The following is a 22441-nucleotide window of genomic DNA, read 5'->3' as shown; positions in this document are numbered from 1 at the left end:
TCTCGAAACGGCAATTCGTATTCGTTGACTACATTGAATGGAAAAAATCATTTTTATCTTCAGCGTGTGGGACTGTACATCGTAAATTCTAAAGCTATGCTGTTTTAAAATATTTTGTGATTTTGCTGTTCAATTGAATTTTACGCTGTTAAAGTGCGAAAAACATGATAGCTAAAAAATTAAGGTAACACACAAAACTTTAGAAAAAGTCCCTTAGGGCGTAATATAAAATCTAAAAGCTCTTAGTTTGGTTTTTATTAAATTCTGATTAATTAGAGGAATTTGGTGCAGTTGTATATCTGAAGCACCATGCTATATTTTTTGGATATCTTAGCACCGACAATACGAATGAATTTGGACCTTTTAACACCTTTAACTTAACATTTAATGAAATTGTTCTCGTATTCTTGTTTAAAACTGATTATCATATTTTAGTCAAATAGAAGCCATAGAATTGTGACATGCGTTGGCAATTAAACCATTTTCTCTGATTTACATCTTTTACCTTTGTCATTTGTGTAACTCAGTTATGTATAAGAACAATATATATATATATATATTTTTTTTCATTTCACAGAATTTTTTTTTTTTTTTTTTTCCTCTGAAGAATTGGTTTAAATGAATTTTCCAGATGATAAAAATTTATAATAAGAGTAGAAATGCACTATAAGCTCAAAACGGCATAGTAACTGAAAGTTTAAATTTGAATAAGAATGGGGAAGGGAGAACAGACTAAATTATGAAAACTAATAATAGATATATTTTTGGGTTCTTAGGGATTTTATATTCGTGCAAAACAGACACAAATGAGTGTTTAATGCTGCTAATGAACATTTCGTAATGAGTTTTTTTAAAAGAAGAAATTTGAATTATTAGAATATGTTAATCTGGCAAAGAAACAAACAAATCAAAAAAAAATCTTCTTTTGAATATTGATTTGGTTAAATAAACGTGACCATATAATGGGATACCATACACGAAAATTCTTTTTGCGAACGATTTGAACTGTGCGACTTTTTTCCCGCCTCTCCTCCCCGTAGCATTACTAAAACCAATAAAACGTTTTTTCTTGATTGTTTTGAGTGCGCTCGTGAAAGAGGTTTTATTATAACAGCCTCTCAATCGGCATATTTCCATACCATTGGCGTTGTATAGGTAACCATGGAAACCGGACGTAAACAACATCAGAATCGAGAAAATAACGAATTCTTGTTCTCAATTGAGAGAGAAAGAGTGAGTCTTTTAGCACCGTTTCGTCCGATTCACTGAGAATGGCGTGATGAATGCGTGGAAGTGGATGCTGTTGCTATTCTCGGACGCATTGCGAAGTTCGGCTCAAGATGACGGTAGGAAAGGTAAGTGCCCGATTACAATTTTCATACTGTATTTAGGCAAAGATGAATTTTAAAGAAAAAAATATTTTTTCGAAAAGTTCGTTCAATTAATGGTAATTAAGCTATTAATTTATTTAAATTTTTAGAGGAACTAAAATTAGCTTCTCTTAACATATTCACTTTTTTCACTGGATAATTTTTTCCCCAGTTTATTCAAAACTACTTCGTAAATTGATATTTCATCCTTACTTTTTTTCTTTTTTTTAAATGTTGTTCTTTCATGAGAGATAACAGGGTGCCAGGTTTCCTTTTTCAGAGTGTAATATGTTGTTTAAAGTCGATTTCGAATCATTTCGAAAAGCATAGTACTTCAAGCAGAAATCTAGTCAGCCACTTGTTGAACGAGAAACATTCATTAAAATCCATTAGTGAAAGCGGCATTTTGAATTTTTCTCTCTGTAAATCTAACTGAAATACTGAGTTCCAAATTAATTAGGTTGATAAAATATAATAAGTATATTGTATGGAAGTGAAATACTTGAAAATAAATTCAGGAAAACCCATTTTGAGATTGCCGTTGGGTTTATAGCAATTAGTAAATATATTGTATGGAAATGAAGTAGTTAAACTTGAAACAAAATAAATAATTAAAAAAAAAAAAAAAAAAAAAAAAAAAATCTGAAAACTTTCAGATTTTATATTACAACACCACAGGGCGTTTTTTTACGTTTTGCGTGTTACCTTTATTTATTACCTCCGTACTTAAACCATATAAAATTCAATTCAACAGAAATATCACAAAATATTTTTAAATATTTTGTGATATTTCTGTGATATAAGCAGCATATCTTTAGAATTTTCGATACACAGTTTCGCCCGCTAAAGATATAAATGTTTTTTCCCCCTTACAGTGTTGCTATCGTTCGCTTTGAAATTGTTGAGTTTGTTAATCAAAAATTCATTAAAGTTTTACAAAATTTGAAGTAGATAATAAAACAAATTCCAAATTAGTGAGTAACTAGGCCAAGTGGCTTTCAAGTGCCCCTTTTCGATTGGAGAACAATGTTATTCAGAATTTGATGGCTCTAGAAAGAGTTCTTTTTTCACAATGGGAGAAACATTCATACATTCATGCAGATTCTTCATTACTTAGTTTCTAAAGATTACACATGGCGATAATATTTGTGGGCAACTGCTTGAAAAGTGAATCAACGCAGAAACTGAAACGACGCAAAATGCCGTTTTGAGACAAGGGGCGCCACGGGATGAGCTTCTGACCTATGTAATCCAATCAGAATAATGCTCAGTCCGTGGTAAAATCTACTACTAACGACCCACAGCCTCAGGAGAGACTGGCAGGTCAGACGGGCATTTAGTGCATAATCATAAGAAAATTACAGAGTTACAATGAATAGATACATAGTCATCTTTTGCCAGGTGGCACATTAATTCAAGAGTGTATACATTAATGACAAAAAGAAAAAGACTTATTGAGAATTTTGCGAGGTAACTTAAAATAACAAGTTCAGCAGGAATATGCATCACAGTACATCTGCTAAAAAGGCACAGTTACTAGTTGAAGGTTGCCTCGCTTATACATAGTCACTATCAAGGTTAGGACATTTATCCAAAATAGTTGCAAACAGAAGTAAACTTAAATATTAAGGTTTGCAGAATAAACAATTTACAGTACAAAAAATAAATAAACATAATTTAGAATTGAAGGCATTAAGTGATTAAACTATACAGGTAAAATATAAATATAAATAAAAATAATAATACAGAAATACAGAAATTATAAAAATAAATACATATAAATATACAGGTAAAATACATATAGTAGTAACACTAAGAAGTGATACATAGTCATCTTTAGATACATAGTCATCTTCTGCCAAGTGGCACATTAATTCAAGAGTGTATACATAAATGACAAAAAGAAAAAGACTTATTGAGAATTTTGCGAGGTATCTTAAAATAGCAAGTTCAGCAGGAATATGCATCACAGTACATCTGCTACAAGTTGAAGGTTGCCTCGCTTATACATAGTCACTATCAAGGTTAGGATATTTATCCATAATTGCATAATTGCATAAAGGTTGCAGAATAAACAATTTAGAATACAAAAAATAAATAAATAGAATTTAGAATTGAAGGCATTAAGTAATGAAACTATACATATAAATATAGATATAAATATACATAAAAATAACAATACAGAAATATATAAATAATAAAATAAAATACATATAAATATACAGGTAAAATACATATAGCAGTAATACTAAGAAGTGCGATATGCGCAAAGTTCTGAACATTGTTGAATTATCGTTTTGAGACAAATAGTGCTTTGGGTCTAACGTCCAGAGGGGCGTTTTTTTAACGTTTTGTGTGTTACTTTATTTATTAAATATCATGTTCGTCGCACTTAAACCGTAAAATTGAATTCAACTGAATGTCACAAAATAATTTTAAAACAGCATATCTTTAGAATTTTCGATACAGAGTCTCGCGCGATAGAGATTTTTTTTTTTTTTTTTTTTCCTGTACAGTGTTACTATCGCTCGCTTTAAAATCGTTGAGTTTGTCAAACAAAAATTCGCAAAGATTTACAAAACATTAAATATATAATAAATTCCAGATTTGGGCTTCCAGATGCCCATATTCGAGTGGAGGACTACTTTATTCAAAATTTGATGTCTCTAGCTACTACAGTGCGAGAAACATACATACATTCATGGAGATTCTTGATTATTTAATTTCTTTTAATATAATGTAGGGCTCTAATATTTGGTGGCAACTATTTGAAAAGTGAAATGCCGTTTATAGTGAACCAGCGCAAAATGTCAAAACGAAGTTAATAGCTCTTCTGAGCAAATTGCCTCTTTATGCTAATAAAATTAGAATAAACACAGTTTGAAAATGCCGCTAGTTTTATAGGAATTTTATTTGATGTAAGAAACGTGTCAAAAAATATTCACGTCATCACTTTGTTTTATTATGAATGCTAGTTTTAATATTTAAATCTATAAAAATAATCATAATTAATAGCATAACGTGATACAGCCCAGTAGTCTTCAAATTGTTCCGCGGAACCCATGAGCCAAATCTCGGGGTTGCGTCAGTCAAAATAAAATTCGGAAAGAAAATTATAAAGTATTTAGTATTTGACTAGCGATTATAACCTAAAAAATATTAAGACACATTTAGCTGTCTTTGAAATGAAAGCTCACTCCAGTCACACTAAATATAATGGTAGGTGACATCCGGAACACGAGTTAATATTACTAATTAGTAAATTGCATCAAATTTATGTTAAAATGTTTTGATAAAAAATACAAAAATTTTCTTTAATTATCTTTACATGGAATATCTACAGCATACTGATTTAATTTAAACTTTATTTTAAGTTATAATTTTATAAGACTGGGATAAGGTTCTCCGAATAAAACCTGATAGTTCTAAGTGTTCTGTCAATCGACAAAGCTTAAAAGATCACTGATGTAGCCCATGAAACAACTAATAGGCCTAACATTTTATTTTCGTTCTTTAGCAGACAAGTGCAAACAGCTTGTTATTAATTTAATTTTCATTGCTTTAACGTTTTAGCATAAGGTTTTAAAATAATATTTAAAGTATTAAAAATTAATAATGTACTAGTAAGCATTAAAATATATTCAAGTTCAACACATTTAAGAATATGAGCCTGTAAAACATAAAGCTAATTTTCCTTTCGATTTGCATACAATCCAATTTCCCTTAGAAAGCCCTCTACGAAGACATTCCTCCCCTTAGGCAGATAGGCCTCGAGTATTGGCATAATCAAATCAAATGAACCAATTCTGCGATTTACAATCATTTTTTTTAATTTTACTGAATGTGTTAACAAGTTTTTGCTTTAAATACAAGTAATAATAATTAAACATTTATTAAAATTTTAATTTTGGAATAAGATAAAGCAACATCTAAACCTGAGGGGAAAAAAAAAAAAAAAAAAACTTTGCAGCACAGCATCTTTCACGGACCCTTGCGTGCTTCCCTCGCAAACTTCGGAAACAGCCAAGTCACTTAAGCAGAAGATGTTTTACCTGATTTTTTTTAATGCGGTCAAGCGCAGAATTTTCACACTGAGACAAACACGGGTAGGTTCTCTTGCGTTATAAGGAATAAAAAACTCCTACAAAATACTACTAAATGATCTGTGGCTTCTTTCATATATCATAGAAAGAAATGTATGGAAAGAAAAACAAGAAATGCTCGATAAAAATAAAAACTATATGAGGAACAAACATATAGTGATTTAGATTTAGACCAAATTTTAACGGTTATGGTCGTTTCCCTGTATACTTTAAAAGATTAACCTTCAAAACTCCGATCTCTACTGCAGATGAAAAGAAACTGGAGATTTTAAACACTTCGCGGAGACCTGCTCTTTGTCAATAATAGTCGGTCATCTGTGGGAATTTCACTCTAATATGCTCTGTGTTTGTGCCTATGATTGGGACCGCATAATTAAGCCACATGGCCACATGTAGTCCACAAATAAACAAACAAACCATATACAATACATTTTCTATTATTAAATCTTCAGAGGTACGGTTGTCACTATCATCATTTTTAAACTTGTCAAGTAACTCACTGTCTTTTTAATTTTGGAAGGTGAAACTAAGTTATGCTTATGTTATTTATATTTATATAGACTGCATATACATCATATCATTCATTCTTTAAGTGTTAACTGAGTTTTAAAGAATTGTTTTACATAATTTTAGAGATTATTCTGCAGTTTTCGGCAGAGCTGTGCCTAGGTATTTTTTCCCTGAGGTAAAGAGGTAAATACGCGCTCCTACACAGTAAGCTAACCATATTCACACACTTTTATACCGATTAAAGTTTTTAAGGAACTGTCTCATTCCCCCATGCTTACTGTCGTGCTGTAAAGTCACTCAGACGGTACAGTCTTTAGTGACGCTGACACCGTACCGATAGACATGAGTCTGAATCTTGGAGAAGTACGGATAATTGTACTTGGAGAAGTGTAATAGCGTCTGTGCGGCAAAAGCGCACTCAAAATATACGGCAAGTCCAAAGTCTAATTGGAAGGTTATGGCAGGAGAAGACGGAGTGGAAGACCTCGAGTCGCAGCCTGTGTTTTTCAACAAAATTTGGGCGAAGCCTGACAGTTAGCAAAGCTCGGCTAAACCTAATATACCTTCGGGAATGCAATAGTGCCTTGCTTCAACCTGTGCCTATCGTAGTGTAAGGGGTTAGTACATCCAGCTAGCAACTGGTAGACCCGTGGTTCGAACCCCGGTGAAGGCATAGCTGATTTTGATACGACGAAGCACACCAGGGCTATCTTCCAATGGAAGTATTTGTAGAGAACTTTTCGTGGGAAACTGCCTTGTATTCACGTTACACATGGAGAACGCGAAGAAAACCTACCATGTTACCAGCCCGTTTGCTTGGGATTGAATCGAGGTCGAAGTCCTAGCCTTTAGTTGTCTGTTATTTTCAGCTAGCTTTATCCTTGCTTATTATTTCTGGGGCAAAATCGTAGCAAAGAATCCAAGAAGCAGTTCTTGGCTTTGTGCCATTTGGACTTGCAAAAGATTTTTTTGGAATGCTGTACTTTTGTAAAGCAGGTTAAAACATTTTGTAATTTATTCGCAGTCTTGAGAGTACATAGTAAATAACAGTGGCCGAGTAATTTAAGACAGTTTGAAAACTGACTGTTCGGTCTGGGCTCGAATCTCCTTATTCTCTTGGTTTTCCTGATATGCGATGTAAATACGCACCAGGTTCTCTTAGAGAGTCCTCCAAGAAGTTATTTTTCTTATTTTTCTTTTAGCAGAAAATTCTCGTGTGCTTTTCCGTTTATTATTTTCAAGTTTTATTTAAAACTAGCAACTTCGCTACCAGCCTTCGTCTGCCTTTTAAATGTACCGGAAAAAATGGCTGAAGGGAACACCAAACGTTAAATTTAAAAACTGCCTAGAATTTTACTCTGCAGAACAACTTCATAAAAAAAGTTATTGCGTATAACAAAATTACAATGAAATAAGCAATATCCCTTAATACAAATATTAATTATCCTAATAAATAAATTAACCAACTTCCCTTTGCAAAATCTCAAGAACTCAAATGGTATAAAGGAGGTTAAGGACCTTGTTTCCTAAAAAAATCACTCAAAACTTTTCAGTATTTTCAAAACAGTGAAATAAGCAATAAATAACATAAAAGAATACAAAAAACAAAAAATTCGGAAAAGCAAAGTATAATTAATGATATTTTATCTTATATTTTCAAGAGAAAAAATTGAAATGAAATAAGCCATATCCCTTAATACAAATATTAATTATCCTAATAAAAAATTAACCAACTTTCCGTTGAAGAAAGAAAATCATGCAAAATTTTTCAATGCGTTACAAACAGTGAAATAAGCAAACAATAGCATGAAAGAAACTCAAAAAACAAAAAATTCAGCGCAGAATATTACTCTGCAGAACAACTTTATCAAAAAAAAAAAAAAAAAAAAAAAAAAAAAATCTGATGTGTACACCACACGACTTCCTTGTATTGGAATATTAAATTATACGCATTTTTTCTTGCATTTCATTTAAACTTATTGGATTGAATTAAATCTACTTCGCCGGCAGCGTATAAACCACAATAGAATAAATGCATTCTTTAAAATTCCCTCTAGTATTTGTTTATCATAGCGACACTCTGGCGCTAGATTCACTTAACAGTATTAATAATTATATAACAGTTGACTTATATAATAATTATATAACGGCAACTAAGTTAACTGTTATATAATCTAATAATTATATAACAAGTAACTTATATATTTCGTTAATATTATAACTCATAATGCACAAAATTTATATCATTTAAAGAATAGAATTATCTAATCATTGCCACATGTTCTATTCAAATACTATAATAAAGCTAGAATGATGTATAAAAGAAATTAAGCAAACAAAACAAAAAAGAAACAGTTTTTCACAGACGATTGAGTATTTTTCATTTAATTAATTCTGTTCTCACTTCGCGACAAGGCAAAAATACATAAAAACTTAAAATATCCGTATTAAAAATTACGAAGTAAATCTTAAACACTTATTTCCTCGAAAAAATTCCGGAAAGGATTAAGCTTGATTTAATTCGCAATAATAAATGAAGGCGTTATTTTTGTTGTTGCGAAGCTTAGTCTCTCTAGATTGGCAACAAATCTACAATTCTGCTGTTTCAAATGTAAACAAATATGTCCGCCATGTTATTTAAAACTTAACCGCACTTAAACAGCTTTTAAATTGTTGATAATTGTACAAATATTGCTTCCAGAATTACAAAAGGCATAAAAACCTTAACCGGAAGATAAGAACAACATAATTCAATCATTTTTAAAGCAAAAAATGTACAATTTACAAATATATAAGAGTAAAGAAACTGAGATCACTCTGCCGAGTAACAAAGTAGATATATATATAAATATAGTATTTATATACGTTTGTTGCGGCCGATTGCAACCTAAATACGAGGTGTACATCTACATGCTATAGCAGTCTTATATACAAAATTTCAACGTTCTGAGGCTACTCGTTTTCGAGTTACGCGTGATACGTACGTACGTACATACGTTCGTACAGACGCCACGAAAAATTCTCTTCAGAATTAATTTTAAAGCAGTTTTATCATTTTTTGGAGGAAACGAGTATTTTATTCTGTCCTTACGTACAGATATCACGCAAAAACATCGTTAAATTGCATTCGATAGCGGTCAAAATGGATATTTTCGTTGAAATATGCTGCCTGAAACTTTTCGCGATTACAATACTTCCTTTTTACTTCGTATAAGAAAGTAAAAACATTGTAATTCGAATTTCGAAAAAATCACTTCGAGGTGCACTGGCTCTTGTCTAGATGCACCTATGTACCAAATTTTGTAGCCGTGGGTCTATTAGCTTACTCTCAGCGCAAACGAAAGACACACACACAGAGACAGACTCTTTCTTTTATTATAAGTAGAGATTATTGTAAAGAATGCTGCGTATGCTTTTATTTTCAATAGTATCCTCCTGAAAAATAAATATAAGTCACGGGAAGGTGGTGGTGGTGTGTGATTATGGCAAAGCCTCGAGGGCTATCTGCCTAAGGGGAGGGATGCCTTCGTGGAGGACTTTCTAAGGGAAACTGGCTCGTATACACGTTACACATGGGGAAAACCACGAAAACGCCCATGCAGCCAGCCCGTTCTCGGGATTCGAACCTCGGACCGAACTACCAGTGTTCAGCGACTTTACCGCTCGGCCGCTGGTGGGCCTTAAGTCACGGGAAGGAGGCAGTGGGGAAATCAGAAGGAAGTGCTTAGTTTTTTATTCGAAAAATAAAATAAATATCAGTATGAGAGTTTAAAATTTGTATATCGCAGGACATACGAATAACCATATTAATGAAATAAAAATTGGAAATCGTTATTAATTTATCTGAGACTTTCCGCTCCTTTTCAGAAACTGTCTCATTACATTCAAAGCGATATATCTCTTTAGTTTGGATTCTTGAATATTCTTGAGTTCCAGTGTTCGTTCCTATTTCATGAAGTTTGGCCATTCCTATTATAGACTTACCAATGGCTGAACGGATAGGACAGCTGAATACTCGTAATTCATTTCAAGTTTGATTTTTGACTAACGAGTTGATTTCATAGGGCATTTTTAGAAGTCCTTTGATTTTATCCATAGTTACGAATAAAGAAAAATCTTTTGATATCTACAATATTACTTTTTCCCTTTTGTACATTTAATAAAATAATGTAATTAACAAAATATTTAAAAAAAATTTTTTTTTTTTTTTTTTTTGGTTATTCGTGTTAGTCAACTCAAAATAGTTTAAGATTTTGAAAGGTGTAAAACACGCCGTTGTGTAAAATTACTGATCATGGAAAAATAAGCAAAAAATGTTTTTATCATTATCTTGCATAATAGAAGTTTTTATTTTGCATGTTCTGGAAGTTATTAAGTAGTTATATTTTTAAACAGAGTTCAATAGGTTTTATTTAGAGGAAAGACAGAACAGAAGAGAGAACATATCTATAAAAATCAGAACGAAGGCTGAGTAATTCATACAATAATAATCAAAAATTCACCTACAGTAACATCAGTATTATTAGTTTTATAAAGTAGGTTAACATTACTGTCTAATGCTGACCCACTTTGTATAGGTCATGAACGTGACTGGATCGAATGTTCTCTTCCCTTCACCCAAGCATCTTGTGATTAAGATATATTAGCGTGACAATTTTAGGAAAGAAATGGGGGATAGAGCACAAAGAAAAGAAGTCAGTAGAACTCTTTTTATTTTGGAGATGAACAAAAGGAAGACCAGATTAATTAAAAAAATGTTCAGTTCAAAATTTAGCTTAAATTTTGTTACGCATGTATAATTAAATATAATTTTGAATAATTAATAATTAAAAAAATATAAAATGTCAAAATATCTCAATTAACACCGCTGTAAAACATGCTTTTTTCCTATAATAATATCTGTATGTTTACTTTGAGAGATTAAAATTTTTGTACACAAGGCAATATATTTTCTATATACAAGATATCACACAAAGTGTTTAAAAATTGTATAACTAAAAAATATCTTCCGACTAATTGGTCGTAAATTCATAGCTATAGTTAAGAAATGAATATTGTCCACGTGGAATCATTTAGTAAAAATTTGCAAAAAAATTTAAAATATAAATTTTTGTGCTGGCTATGTAGACAAAAGAAAAATAGTAGTGAGGAATTTTTGTTTTTTAATAAACAAACTGTTGGAACAAAGAGAGTATCTATCCTCTCATGTGATCGAAATTTCTCGACTATTAATATTTTTGAGCTCTTATATATATACTAGATGTGTTAGAAAATTACGGATATGATGAAAAAATAAATTATATATTTACCTCTTGTGTTTTAGCTGTCATCTTCTTCAAAATACTCTCTTTGTTAATGCATACAGCTATTCCACCGTTCTTTTCCATGCCTCCAAAGAACTACGGAAGAACAACTATTCCTCCAATTACTCCAAAAGAACTACTATTTTACTTTGGAGCTGTGGCTTGTGATTCCCGTTGAATGTTGAACATAGTTCTGAAAGAACTACTTCGATTTAGTAGGGAAGGTGTGGAACCGATAACCATGTGGTTGTTTGCCAAAAGCTGCGTAGTACTCAGGGACGAGCAAAATAACAAACTTCGTGGTCCTGCAGTGCGGCGTCATATTTTCTGTTAAAATTATTCAAAATTTTTGGATTCAGTGTTGGCAGCTAATTCATCGATTGCTAGTTAATGATATATTTAGAAGAGATTTCGAAACATTTTAGATGTCGCTATATTTAGTTTTGTCCGTGAGTGATCGCTTCGAACACTTGTCACATTCAAGTCAAACGCGAGGATCTTGAAACACAGGTGCAGTTCAGAAATTGTCCGATTAAAAAAATTGTCACTAAAAGCTAGAAAACAATTCATGGGATTCCATAGCAGATTTGGAGTTTCACTGAAAATTTTATGCGACTTGTTTTGCTATCCGTTACTTACTGAATCCGCAGACAAAACAAAACATGAAGTTAAAAAAACACCCTAGTATAAATTTATTTTGTGTTGACAACTTCGAGATGAAGTGGTATAGTAAAGTAGAAACGTTGCAGAATTATGATCTTGACCTGCTTTTATCTCTCTGTTTAATAAGATGAGGGCAACAACAAGAGCTCGGGTATTTTTTGACAAACGTGGTAAATCATTGAACATAACGTAAATAAGTTCCTGATTGTCTGAATGGTAAATTTTATGCAGCATTAACATTAATATATTTTAAGTAATGGTTACAAATTCTTATTTGTTGAAATGATGAAGTTCGGAAAATGTTTCGAACATAATTCAGTTTCTGTTCAGCTTTTAAGAGGACATCTTTTTTGACAAAAATAGTTGAATTTTGACGACTGTTTTGGATGCCAGGTTTGCATACTGCATTATACTGCAGACTCTTTTCAAGATTTTTAAAGAAAGCAGATTTTTCTTAAAAGATCTTTAGAAACAAAAGAAGAGGCTTACTAAATGGAACTAGATTTTTAAAAAACAGACGTTAAAGTTTTAAATTTCATAGAGTAGCTCAAGTTTGTTTCCGGACACTTGTATTTTAGAAATTTATTTGTGTAGATCTTGCACTAACTAATAAAACATAGACTTCAAATTTTTTTCTGCGATACTAATTTTTCTCTATTTTAAGCCTTGCTTGTTACAAAAATAGCTTTAAAATATTTCATCAGTAACTCACGTAATAATTCGAGCACTCGAAAATTTTGTTGAAATGTTTCCGCAGGTAAGGTTTCTTGTTATAACTTTTTATTCGAAATGAAAATGCACTACAAAAATTATATTTTGCGTTTGGAAATTATTATCTGCTTAGTAAATTATATTAACAATACCATATCTGAAATGAGCGGTATAGATTAACAAGACTCTATAGATTAACGAAACGTTCTGTTTGAAATTTAAGAATTTATCGTTTTAAACATGGTAAAAGTATTCGAAATATCCAAAAAAAAATTAATGTAAAATGTTCGACTATCTTTGGTGCTATAAATATTAGGAATCAAATAAAATGCTTTGAAGTGTGATCCACATTTTAAGCAGTAATCGGAGATTTATCCTAGGAAAAATCAAGCAAAATCCAAAAATTAGTGCAGTAAAACATGCAGGGTATTTATAAGAATGATTTGTAATAAACATTAACATTGAAACTGTTAGATCAACCATTAGGGCACATGGATGCAATGACGGTCAGCAAGAAGGAAATTCTTCGTCAACATGCAAACAAGGAATATATGTCTAGCGTTTGCTGAATTCCTGGTAAGAAGAGATTTATCTTATTGAACAGGGTTATATTTGCAGATGAGTCAAGATTTAATATATTTGCTCCAATGGCGAATTGTTGTGTGGCGAAAGAAAGGAATCGGAAAAACCTATTGTCTACTGTTAAGCATGAGAGTGGAAGGCATAATCATTTGGAGATGTTCCGCTGCTCCTGGGATAAAAAAATATTTCTGGATTTTTGTAAAAAAAAGTAAATATTCGTAAATATAATATAAAAATCCTTAAATAAAACCGGAAGCATCTACATGAAAACTTTAAATGCAAAATTCATTCAAGTTCTATCAAGATAACGATCTTAAATATACAGACTTGAATGTACGTTTATGGCTATTATATAATTTTTCTGAAGTTATCAAAGCTCTTCCATATTCTTCGGACTTAAATAATATCTCACATGTATGGAGGGAGTCGGGAAAAAGATTAAAAAAGATGAAATTTCCCCGAAAGTTCTACTATGAGCAATTCTTAGATGTGTTTTAAGGAAAACATAATATATAGGGTTTTAACGAAAGTTTTCAATCACCGGCAAATATCGTCTGTACAAGCAGTTCGCGTTGGTGTGTTTTATCATATTTTGTCAAACGATTTTTGGCATTTGAAAGGAAGCGACTTGCTTTTGAACACTGTGCTGTGAAATTTGTAAAACAAATATCGTTTTCATTAAGTACAAGGTATCTGAAATGGAACTATCACGCTACCAAATTAGAGCCATTATTTACTTCCAGTTCTGTGGCTAAAAGTAAGCTATAGAATGTCACCAAATGATGTGTACAACTTTAGGTAAAGTTGTATCATATGACACTGTACTGAAAGTTCATAAACAAGGACTATGACATTCAAGAAGCAGAGCGCTCTGGCCGGCGTACTAATGTTGATGAAGCTCGCCTGCGAGTACTTTTGAAAGAAGCAACCACTCGAGTGTGTGTGTGATTATGGCAAAGCCTCGAGGACTATCTGCCTAAGGGGAGGGATGCCTTCGTGGAGGACTTTCTAAGGGAGACTGGCTCGTATACACGTTACACATGGGGAAAACCACGAAAACGCCCATGCAGCCAGCCCGTTCGCGGGATTCGAACCACGGACCGAACTACCAGTGTTCAGCGACTTTACCGCTCGGCCGCTGGTGGGCCGCAACCACTCGAGAGCAGCTTTGCTAAGAGTTAGACTTTAGTGTCATGTCCATTAATCGCACTATGAATCGCCTGAACTTGAAGTACAAGTTCAATCGCTGGGTACTGCATGAGCTGACTCAAGCAGATAAGGACAAACGTGTTCGGGCCTGCAATAATCTGCTCGACGCAAGTTTAAAATTCTGGACCGGATCGTCACTTGTGATGAAAAGTGAATTTACTTCAACGACACAGACCGAAAAGAGGGTTGGTGTGCGCTCAGTTAGACCGTCGGCAGCGTCGCAAAGCGCAATGTGACTAACAAAAAGATCCTGCTTTGTATCTGGTGAGATCGCCATGGTATTATCCACAAAGAATATCTAGAAAAAGGTAAAACCCCTCGACTGTAAGGTGTACATCGAAATGCTAGTCCGTGTTGACGCTGCTATTGAGGAAAAACGTCGAACTGAGTTCCGGGGCAAAAAGAAATCTTAAGATAAGTCTTAAGATAACGCAAGACCACATGTGTCTGCATTCACCGGTCGGACTCTGTACTGACTCGAATGAGATCTTTTGCCAGACCCAACATATAGCCCGACACAGCTGCATCTTGCTGGTGCTATCTTACATTCTGCACAAAATGTTCAAATGAGGTTGATCTGTTTTTTCACTCGCGGCCACCAGATTTCTGCGCCAAAGGCTTTAGAACAACTACCAAAACGTTGGCAAAAATTCATAGATTTGAGTGGTGGTTACTACCCGCACTAAAGGTACAGATTTTATGTTTTTCCTAACTTGATTAAGAACGGAAAACTTTCGTTACAACAGATATTTTGTGAGATGCCAAAGAAAGCTCTGCTTCTTAACCGGAAAATTAATGGGATAAAATTAATGAACATTCAGTAGTCTAATAATTAAGATAATAATTAAGATAAGTCTTAAGATAACGCAAGACCACATGTGTCTGCATTCACCGGTCGGACTCTGTACTGACTCGAATGAGATCTTTTGCCAGACCCAACATATAGCCCGACACAGCTGCATCTTGCTGGTGCTATCTTACATTCTGCACAAAATGTTCAAATGAGGTTGATCTGTTTTTGCACTCGCGGCCACCAGATTTCTGCGCCAAAGGCTTTAGAACAACTACCAAAACGTTGGCAAAAATTCATAGATTTGAGTGGTGGTTACTACCCGCACTAAAGGTACAGATTTTATGTTTTTTCCAACTTGATTAAGAACGGAAAACTTTCGTTACAACAGATATTTTGTGAGATGCCAAAGAAAGCTCTGCTTCTTAACCGGAAAATTAATGGGATAAAATTAATGAACATTCAGTAGTCTAATAATTAAGATAATAATTAAGATAAGTCTTAAGATAACGCAAGACCACATGTGTCTGCATTCACCGGTCGGACTCTGTACTGACTCGAATGAGATCTTTTGCCAGACCCAACATATAGCCCGACACAGCTGCATCTTGCTGGTGCTATCTTACATTCTGCACAAAATGTTCAAATAAGGTTGATCTGTTTTTTCACTCGCGGCCACCAGATTTCTGCGCCAAAGGCTTTAGAACAACTACCAAAACGTTGGCAAAAATTCATAGATTTGAGTGGTGGTTACTACCCGCACTAAAGGTACAGATTTTATGTTTTTCCTAACTTGATTAAGAACGGAAAACTTTCGTTACAACAGATATTTTGTGAGATGCCAAAGAAAGCTCTGCTTCTTAACCGGAAAATTAATGGGATAAAATTAATGAACATTCAGTAGTCTAATAATTAAGATAATAATTAAGATAAGTCTTAAGATAACGCAAGACCACATGTGTCTGCATTCACCGGTCGGACTCTGTACTGACTCGAATGAGATCTTTTGCCAGACCCAACATATAGCCCGACACAGCTGCATCTTGCTGGTGCTATCTTACATTCTGCACAAAATGTTCAAATGAGGTTGATCTGTTTTTGCACTCGCGGCCACCAGATTTCTGCGCCAAAGGCTTTAGAACAACTACCAAAACGTTGGCAAAAATTCATAGATTTGAGTGGTGGTTACTACCCGCACTAAAGGTACAGATTTTATGTTTTTTCTAACTTGATTAAGAACGGAAAACTTTCGTTACAACAGATATTTTGTGAGATGCCAAAGAAAGCTCTGCTTCTTAACCGGAGAATTAATGGGATAAAATTAATGAACATTCAGTAGTCTAATTCTGTCTTTCGTAGGATGATTCTATGAGACATAATTAAAAGAAAGATTAGAGCATTGTTTGTTCTACTGACAAGAAAGCGTCTAAAATGCCTCATGGATTAATAATAATGGCCTAAAAATATTTAAATTTGATCAGCAGCAAATGGCCAACAAACATGAAATTTTCAGTATATCGGAATATGTTATTTGGTCAATTGGCTTCAATTTGGTAACAGAAAGTGTTCTATTATCTGTTATAATAAAGAAATAATGTGTAAACATAAAATGTTTACGGTTGCTGTTTTTAACCATTAGCCTTTTTTTGCGGTTGCTATGTTTTTATCTAGAACGCTCAAGATGGCTGGTACTGTGAACCTCTGACGCATTTATAGTGCTGATACATACGATATTTGACTCTCAGCTCATCAATATAAAAAATGGTTATCAGGGTTTGAATGCACGCCACTCTGAAACTGCGTTTAGAATCGATTCCCAAAAGGTCAAAGAAAACGTAACAAAATAATTGTATAGAAGATGAGTTTGCTAAAATTTGAATACTACATTAGATAAAATAAAATAGAAGGCATATACCGTTAGATTAGTTAGAATCTGGCAGCAGCACGGACAGCCTAGTGAATATCAATTCAATCTATAGTCAAAAATGGGCTGCACTCGCAAAAAGCACCAGAACAACACAAAAGGAAAGAGGAGAGAAAATAAAGAAAAATAACACAAAATAAGTGACGTTATGAAATAAAATAAAGCAAAAGAGAAAATATATAATCACAAGCACACACATCACTCCCCCCACACATCATTTCCATAGAAAAAAATCATAGAAAAAAGCAGAAAAGAAAAGTTTTTTTTCAGTTTCTCTTGATTTTCGATCCATCCTATCCTTATGGTTGCTTATAATTTTCATAATATCCTGTGTGATTTTTATATTTCTCTTCGAGTAATCTGCAAGACCAACAGTTAATATGATGCATGTCTCAAGAGAAGATGAGGAAGAATGATATCGTTTGTTGACAATACATTAGTGACGTGATCTCTGAGGTCATCTACATTGTTTATTTACATAAGCCTTTCATAAGTCAAGTGATCTCCGAGGTCGTCGGAATGTATCTCATTCCCATGATTTCAAAAAAAAAAAAAAAAAAAAATCCGTATTATTACTTGATACATTAAAAATATTGCACTAACATTATCAATATTTATTAAGGTTTGGTGTCCAGGGCATTTAATTAACAAGTTCAGTTTTTAAGTGTTAATTAAGTTTTCAATTAATTAAATTCAGTTTTTCGTTCAAAATAGCATTAAGTCAAATTAGAAACAAAATTTTACTTTATGACGTTTTTGTTTTAAACTGAGCTTATCAGGACTTGTACTTCTCTTTATAAGGTATTTCTCCCACTTTCCTAGCGTCCTTCGTGGTGTAGTGGTTCCGCACGCTGGGCCGGTATTCCAGAGGTCCGTGGTTCGATTCCCGGCGAAGGCGGTTGCTAATTTTTCATCTCTCTGGCTTCCAAAAAATCCTAATGTCTCTACAAGTGGCTCCCGAACTAAAAGGGTTGTGGATGATGATTCTCCGCACCCAGGATATGGCGACTAGGTCCCCTAAAACCCTAGTCGCCCTTTAAGAAGGGGAGTATATAAGGTATTTCTCCCACTTCCCTAGCGTGCCTTCGTGGTGTAACAGCAGCACGCTGGGCCGGTATTCCAGAGGTCCGTGGTTCGATTCCCGGCGAAGGCGGTTGCATATTTTTCATCTTTTCTGCTTTAAATTAACCTAATGCCTCTACATCCTTATCTACTTGGCGAACATGAAGTGTCCTGAATGGGAACAGTGAGCTTACTGGAAACTATGTTCTGTGGAATTGTAAAATAGATGACTAAAATGCGAAGGGTTTAACTACCCTTTATTCTCCACGATATTACAGGCGTTCCCGCACTTCGGGATACAAAGACCAACCACTTGTGGTTTGAACGTAAAAATATAAGAACTACTAACTAACTAAATTAAATAAGAGCTAAACTTCGAATACTTTACACAGATGATTAACAATAAGACTGGCCTTTTAAATTATTACGTATGTAGTACGCAAACTGCGGAAAACTACAATACGTCTTTAATATTGAGAGGACTAAACCTCTGGTCTTAAAGGCAGACAGAAACTGATTAAAAGCTCGCGTGGAATACAGTGGCAAGGCTGCTCACTTTCTCTCCCCAGCTCTCTCTCCACTCTGTTCTTCCCGAAAAGACACAACTTTAATACTTAAGCTTTAGCAAGTACAATTTGTATAAGCATATTCACGCGTTTAAGAATAAGAGAGGACAGTAAAGTTTTAAAATAAAATAAACGTTAGTAAAACTTAAGATCCTTACAGGCTTTCTTACCTGCTTTCCTCCCCGGGAAAAGATAGAGCATTAGACTTCTCTAAAATTAAGCTCTTTCACGTATCGTCAACTTTTTAAAATAACAATAATTTCCTGTAGTTTTTTCTTTAATTTGTCAAGTGAAGAATCAAGCGTGCGTATTACAAAACCATCCGCGTAACAGTTACGCGGATGATTACAAATGTGTGCAAGAAAGTCGATAGAAAAGTAGAAAGAAATACATATAGAAGAGTAGATTATATCGAAGAGTAGATATACAGAAAGTAGAAATAAAAAGTAGTGTATAGAAGTTCAAAGAGAATACAGTTCCCTATATAGAAAGTAGTGTATAGAAGTTCAGACAGAATACAGTTTCCTATACAGAAAGTATAGTGTATAGAAGTTCAGAGAGAATACAGTTCCCTATATAAAAAGTAGAGTATAGAAGTTCAGAGAGAATATAGTTCCCTATATAGAAAGCAGTGTGCAGAAGTTCAGAGAGAATACAGTTCTCTATATCGAAAGTAGTGTATAGAAATTCAAAGAGAATACAGTTTTCTATATATATAGAAAAGTGTCTTGAGTTCAGGATTAGCTTAAGAGTGATCGACCGAGTCGAAAGCTGTATTTTACTGCTTTGTCGTGGAGCTGTCTTTACCGTTATAGCCTGAAGGCTGTGTTGCTGATTGTTTCAGCGTGTTTCTCGTAGTTTTTCGACAACTGTAAACATGTCTTTAGAACTGTTTAATAATGCTTACTAGCGAATAAATTGTGTTTTGATCCTTCATCAAGTGTTATCATCAATTACTCCAAATGCACAAAACCGTAGAACGCAACAATATAGTAATAATAGAACACTTAGAAGTATAGTAAATAATAGACGCTTTCCTAACCCTTTTAGCATATACTATACTTCTATTATTAGCTCTTACAAATATTGGCTTCCATTATCTTTCAATTTTGTGCAACAGCTAATTCCGTACTAGGCTCCGGGTCAGGTCATCTGCAATCTTCTTGGCAACCGTTTTCATGCATTTTTTTTTATCCGATCAAAAAACTTATAAAGCTTCTTTACAACCCCAAGGATACTATTTGCTACAGCAATACTGTTTTTAGTTAAAAGTGCTTTAAACTACAGTTACAATTTCCTCAGTGGAGGCTAAACCACATGATTATCATAAGTATTTTTAGTTTTATTAATTTTAACAATAAATCCAAATACAAGTATAAAAAAATAGCAACACCGCAGAAAGCTCAATATTCTATGTACATTTAAAACTCCACAAAATTATAAATGCTCATAAAAATAAAAATAGAATTATAAATAAAGTTGAACACATATGCTTTTAACATATAAAATGAGTAACGAGCACCTTCAAATCAGAAATATAAGTTCTAACGCAGTTTCAATAAAATCCCTGAATGGACAGAAAAGCTTGCTTGGATGATGCATTAACAATAACACATGTTCCACGGTGTCGGAGGGCCAAAAACACTATAAAATAAGCATAAATATAAATCTTCAGGAAAAAAGACAGCGCCAGTGCAAAATCGCTGTCCGCCCCGTTAGGCTTAAATACATTCTGTGAGCAAAAACGTTAAAATCTTAAAACATACAGCATGCAAATTAATTTAAGTGATTAATATTCGTAAAAGAACAATTTAAGTTTGTGAAATAATGAGAGTTTACCAACAGCATATTTACCAAGTACACAACGTTTTTTAAAATCGCTAATTCTATTGAAAAGAAATCGAGAGAGGAAATTTATGCAAGCAATTTGATTTTTGAAGGACACGGTTACAATCAAAACACAACAAATGAACAGAATATGAATAGCAAATGAACGGAGAAACTACACGTATCTATCATGTAATTTATTTAAATAAACCTACATCGTAATTAATGTTACAGGAGCTAATAAGATGTCTTTATTTCTATTCCCCTGTACCTTGAATCTTGCCTACTTTTATTGTTGTCCTTTGCTATTCTTTAGGCCTCAAGTCATTTGGTGCTACTGAAACTAATGTCTGTGCTCTCTGCTACAGCTTTGAAGTCGCCATCATTGTCATCGTCTTCGTCTCTCTTCAGCCTTCAGCCTTCGTCTCCTTCCCACATGCACTGAACTTCAAAACCATTAGATATCTCTGTCTTCCCAAGTTCGTTACTATTATTACTCCACCCATACATACAAGTCCAAGAGCAAATTAATCAGTAAAACAAAAACAATACTTGGATGACATTTTAGAATATAAAGACGCTCGCTTTTGGAACGCCTTATGGGAAGATTACGCGAATATTTAAAAAAAATTTGTAGAGTCATTAAGATATTTTGATGCCGAAGACGTAAAAAATGAGGAAACCCCTCGCCGAGACTCGAACCTGGACCTCTCAAATACTCGCCGACGCCTCGAAAGCATTTTTAAAGGAGGGAGAAAATACCTTATAATTTCATAATCTTGTGCTAAAACGTTAAGGGGGAAATGCGTGAGGTAGAAATATAAGCGAATAAATACGGTAAAACCGCTAAGAAAAGGTAATTTATTTGCAGCTAACTAAACAACAGCTTTCAACTTTGAGAAAGCTAATTTGCTAGTTTTCTTATTGGTTTAGAAATCTATCCATTTCACGGTCACAGCCATTCAGATATCAGACACACTCATTTTGATTACTATTGGCAAAATCGTGTATATATATATATATATATGTAGTATATATATCTGCATACAGATAGGCAGGTAGAGAGCTCTCTGTTAGAAGTACAGAAGAAGATTAAGTTAGATTATGAAACGCGCATTTAGATTTCATGGTAGCAATCGATAATTTTATATATTCCATCAATTTGTTTCCAAAATTTATGTTCCGATAATTCTGGGTTTGCGTAGGAGTAAATGCTTCTGCTCACTTATTATTAATGAATTAGGAAGGACTGGTGTTCGAATCCCGACTAGGTATTGCAGATTTCTTCAGTTTCCTGACTTGGAAAAATTCTAATGACTCTACAAATGATGCCCGAATTAAAAGGTGGTGGACAATTATTCGTCCTCAGTAGGATTTGGCTATTGGGTCTTTTAATCCCCGGTCGCCTTTTAAAAGGCGGAGTATATAAGGTATTTTCTCTCTCTTTTCCGCATGCCTTCGTGGTGTAACTGGAAGCACGCCGGACGTGCAGTCGGGAGATCTGGCGCTAAAAACCCAGTGAGGACATTTAGGATTTCTCCAATTTCCTGACTTTGAAAAATTCTAATGACTCTACAAATTTCAATGAACCGTTTATTAAGTTTTTTTCCCTGTTTTCCTTATCGATTCTGTCATATGAATTTTCCATTTATAAAAAATATATGGATTTCAGTTTGTTATTGTGTGGTACCAATTTTTACTTTAACGTTATAACACATCTGCAGGTTTCTCATAATTCATGGCACTCCTAATGAATTCAGATTTCCTTCTCATGTTTACAACATTATTATTTCTTATTTTACGTACGTTTATGAATTGGTG

At 33.6% G+C, this 22441-nt stretch overlaps 1 protein-coding gene across 4 annotated transcripts in view; it reads left to right on the top strand.

Annotated features, from left to right (window-relative positions):
* Positions 1-1197: 1197 nt before the first annotated feature.
* Positions 1198-22441, top strand: part of LOC118197229 (uncharacterized) — a 193136-nt gene continuing 171892 nt past the window's right edge. For 2 of the 4 annotated variants that reach the window (XR_015039711.1, XM_085811642.1), the window contains exon 1: positions 1198-1355. Coding sequence is in view for 3 of the 4 variants with exons in the window: in XM_085811642.1 (XP_085667768.1) it covers positions 1280-1355 (76 nt within the window). In the remaining variant the exon portion in view is untranslated. The remainder of the gene's footprint in view (positions 1356-22441) is intronic. The other 2 variants (XM_085811641.1, XM_085811640.1) reach the window with 1 other exon arrangement.

This window comes from Stegodyphus dumicola, chromosome 2 (assembly GCF_044657685.1).
Source record: "Stegodyphus dumicola isolate Sdum_Otavi_A_Nest chromosome 2, ASM4465768v1".
Classification (NCBI taxonomy): Eukaryota; Metazoa; Arthropoda; class Arachnida; order Araneae; family Eresidae; genus Stegodyphus; species Stegodyphus dumicola.
This window is presented reverse-complemented; position numbering and strand designations above follow the sequence as displayed.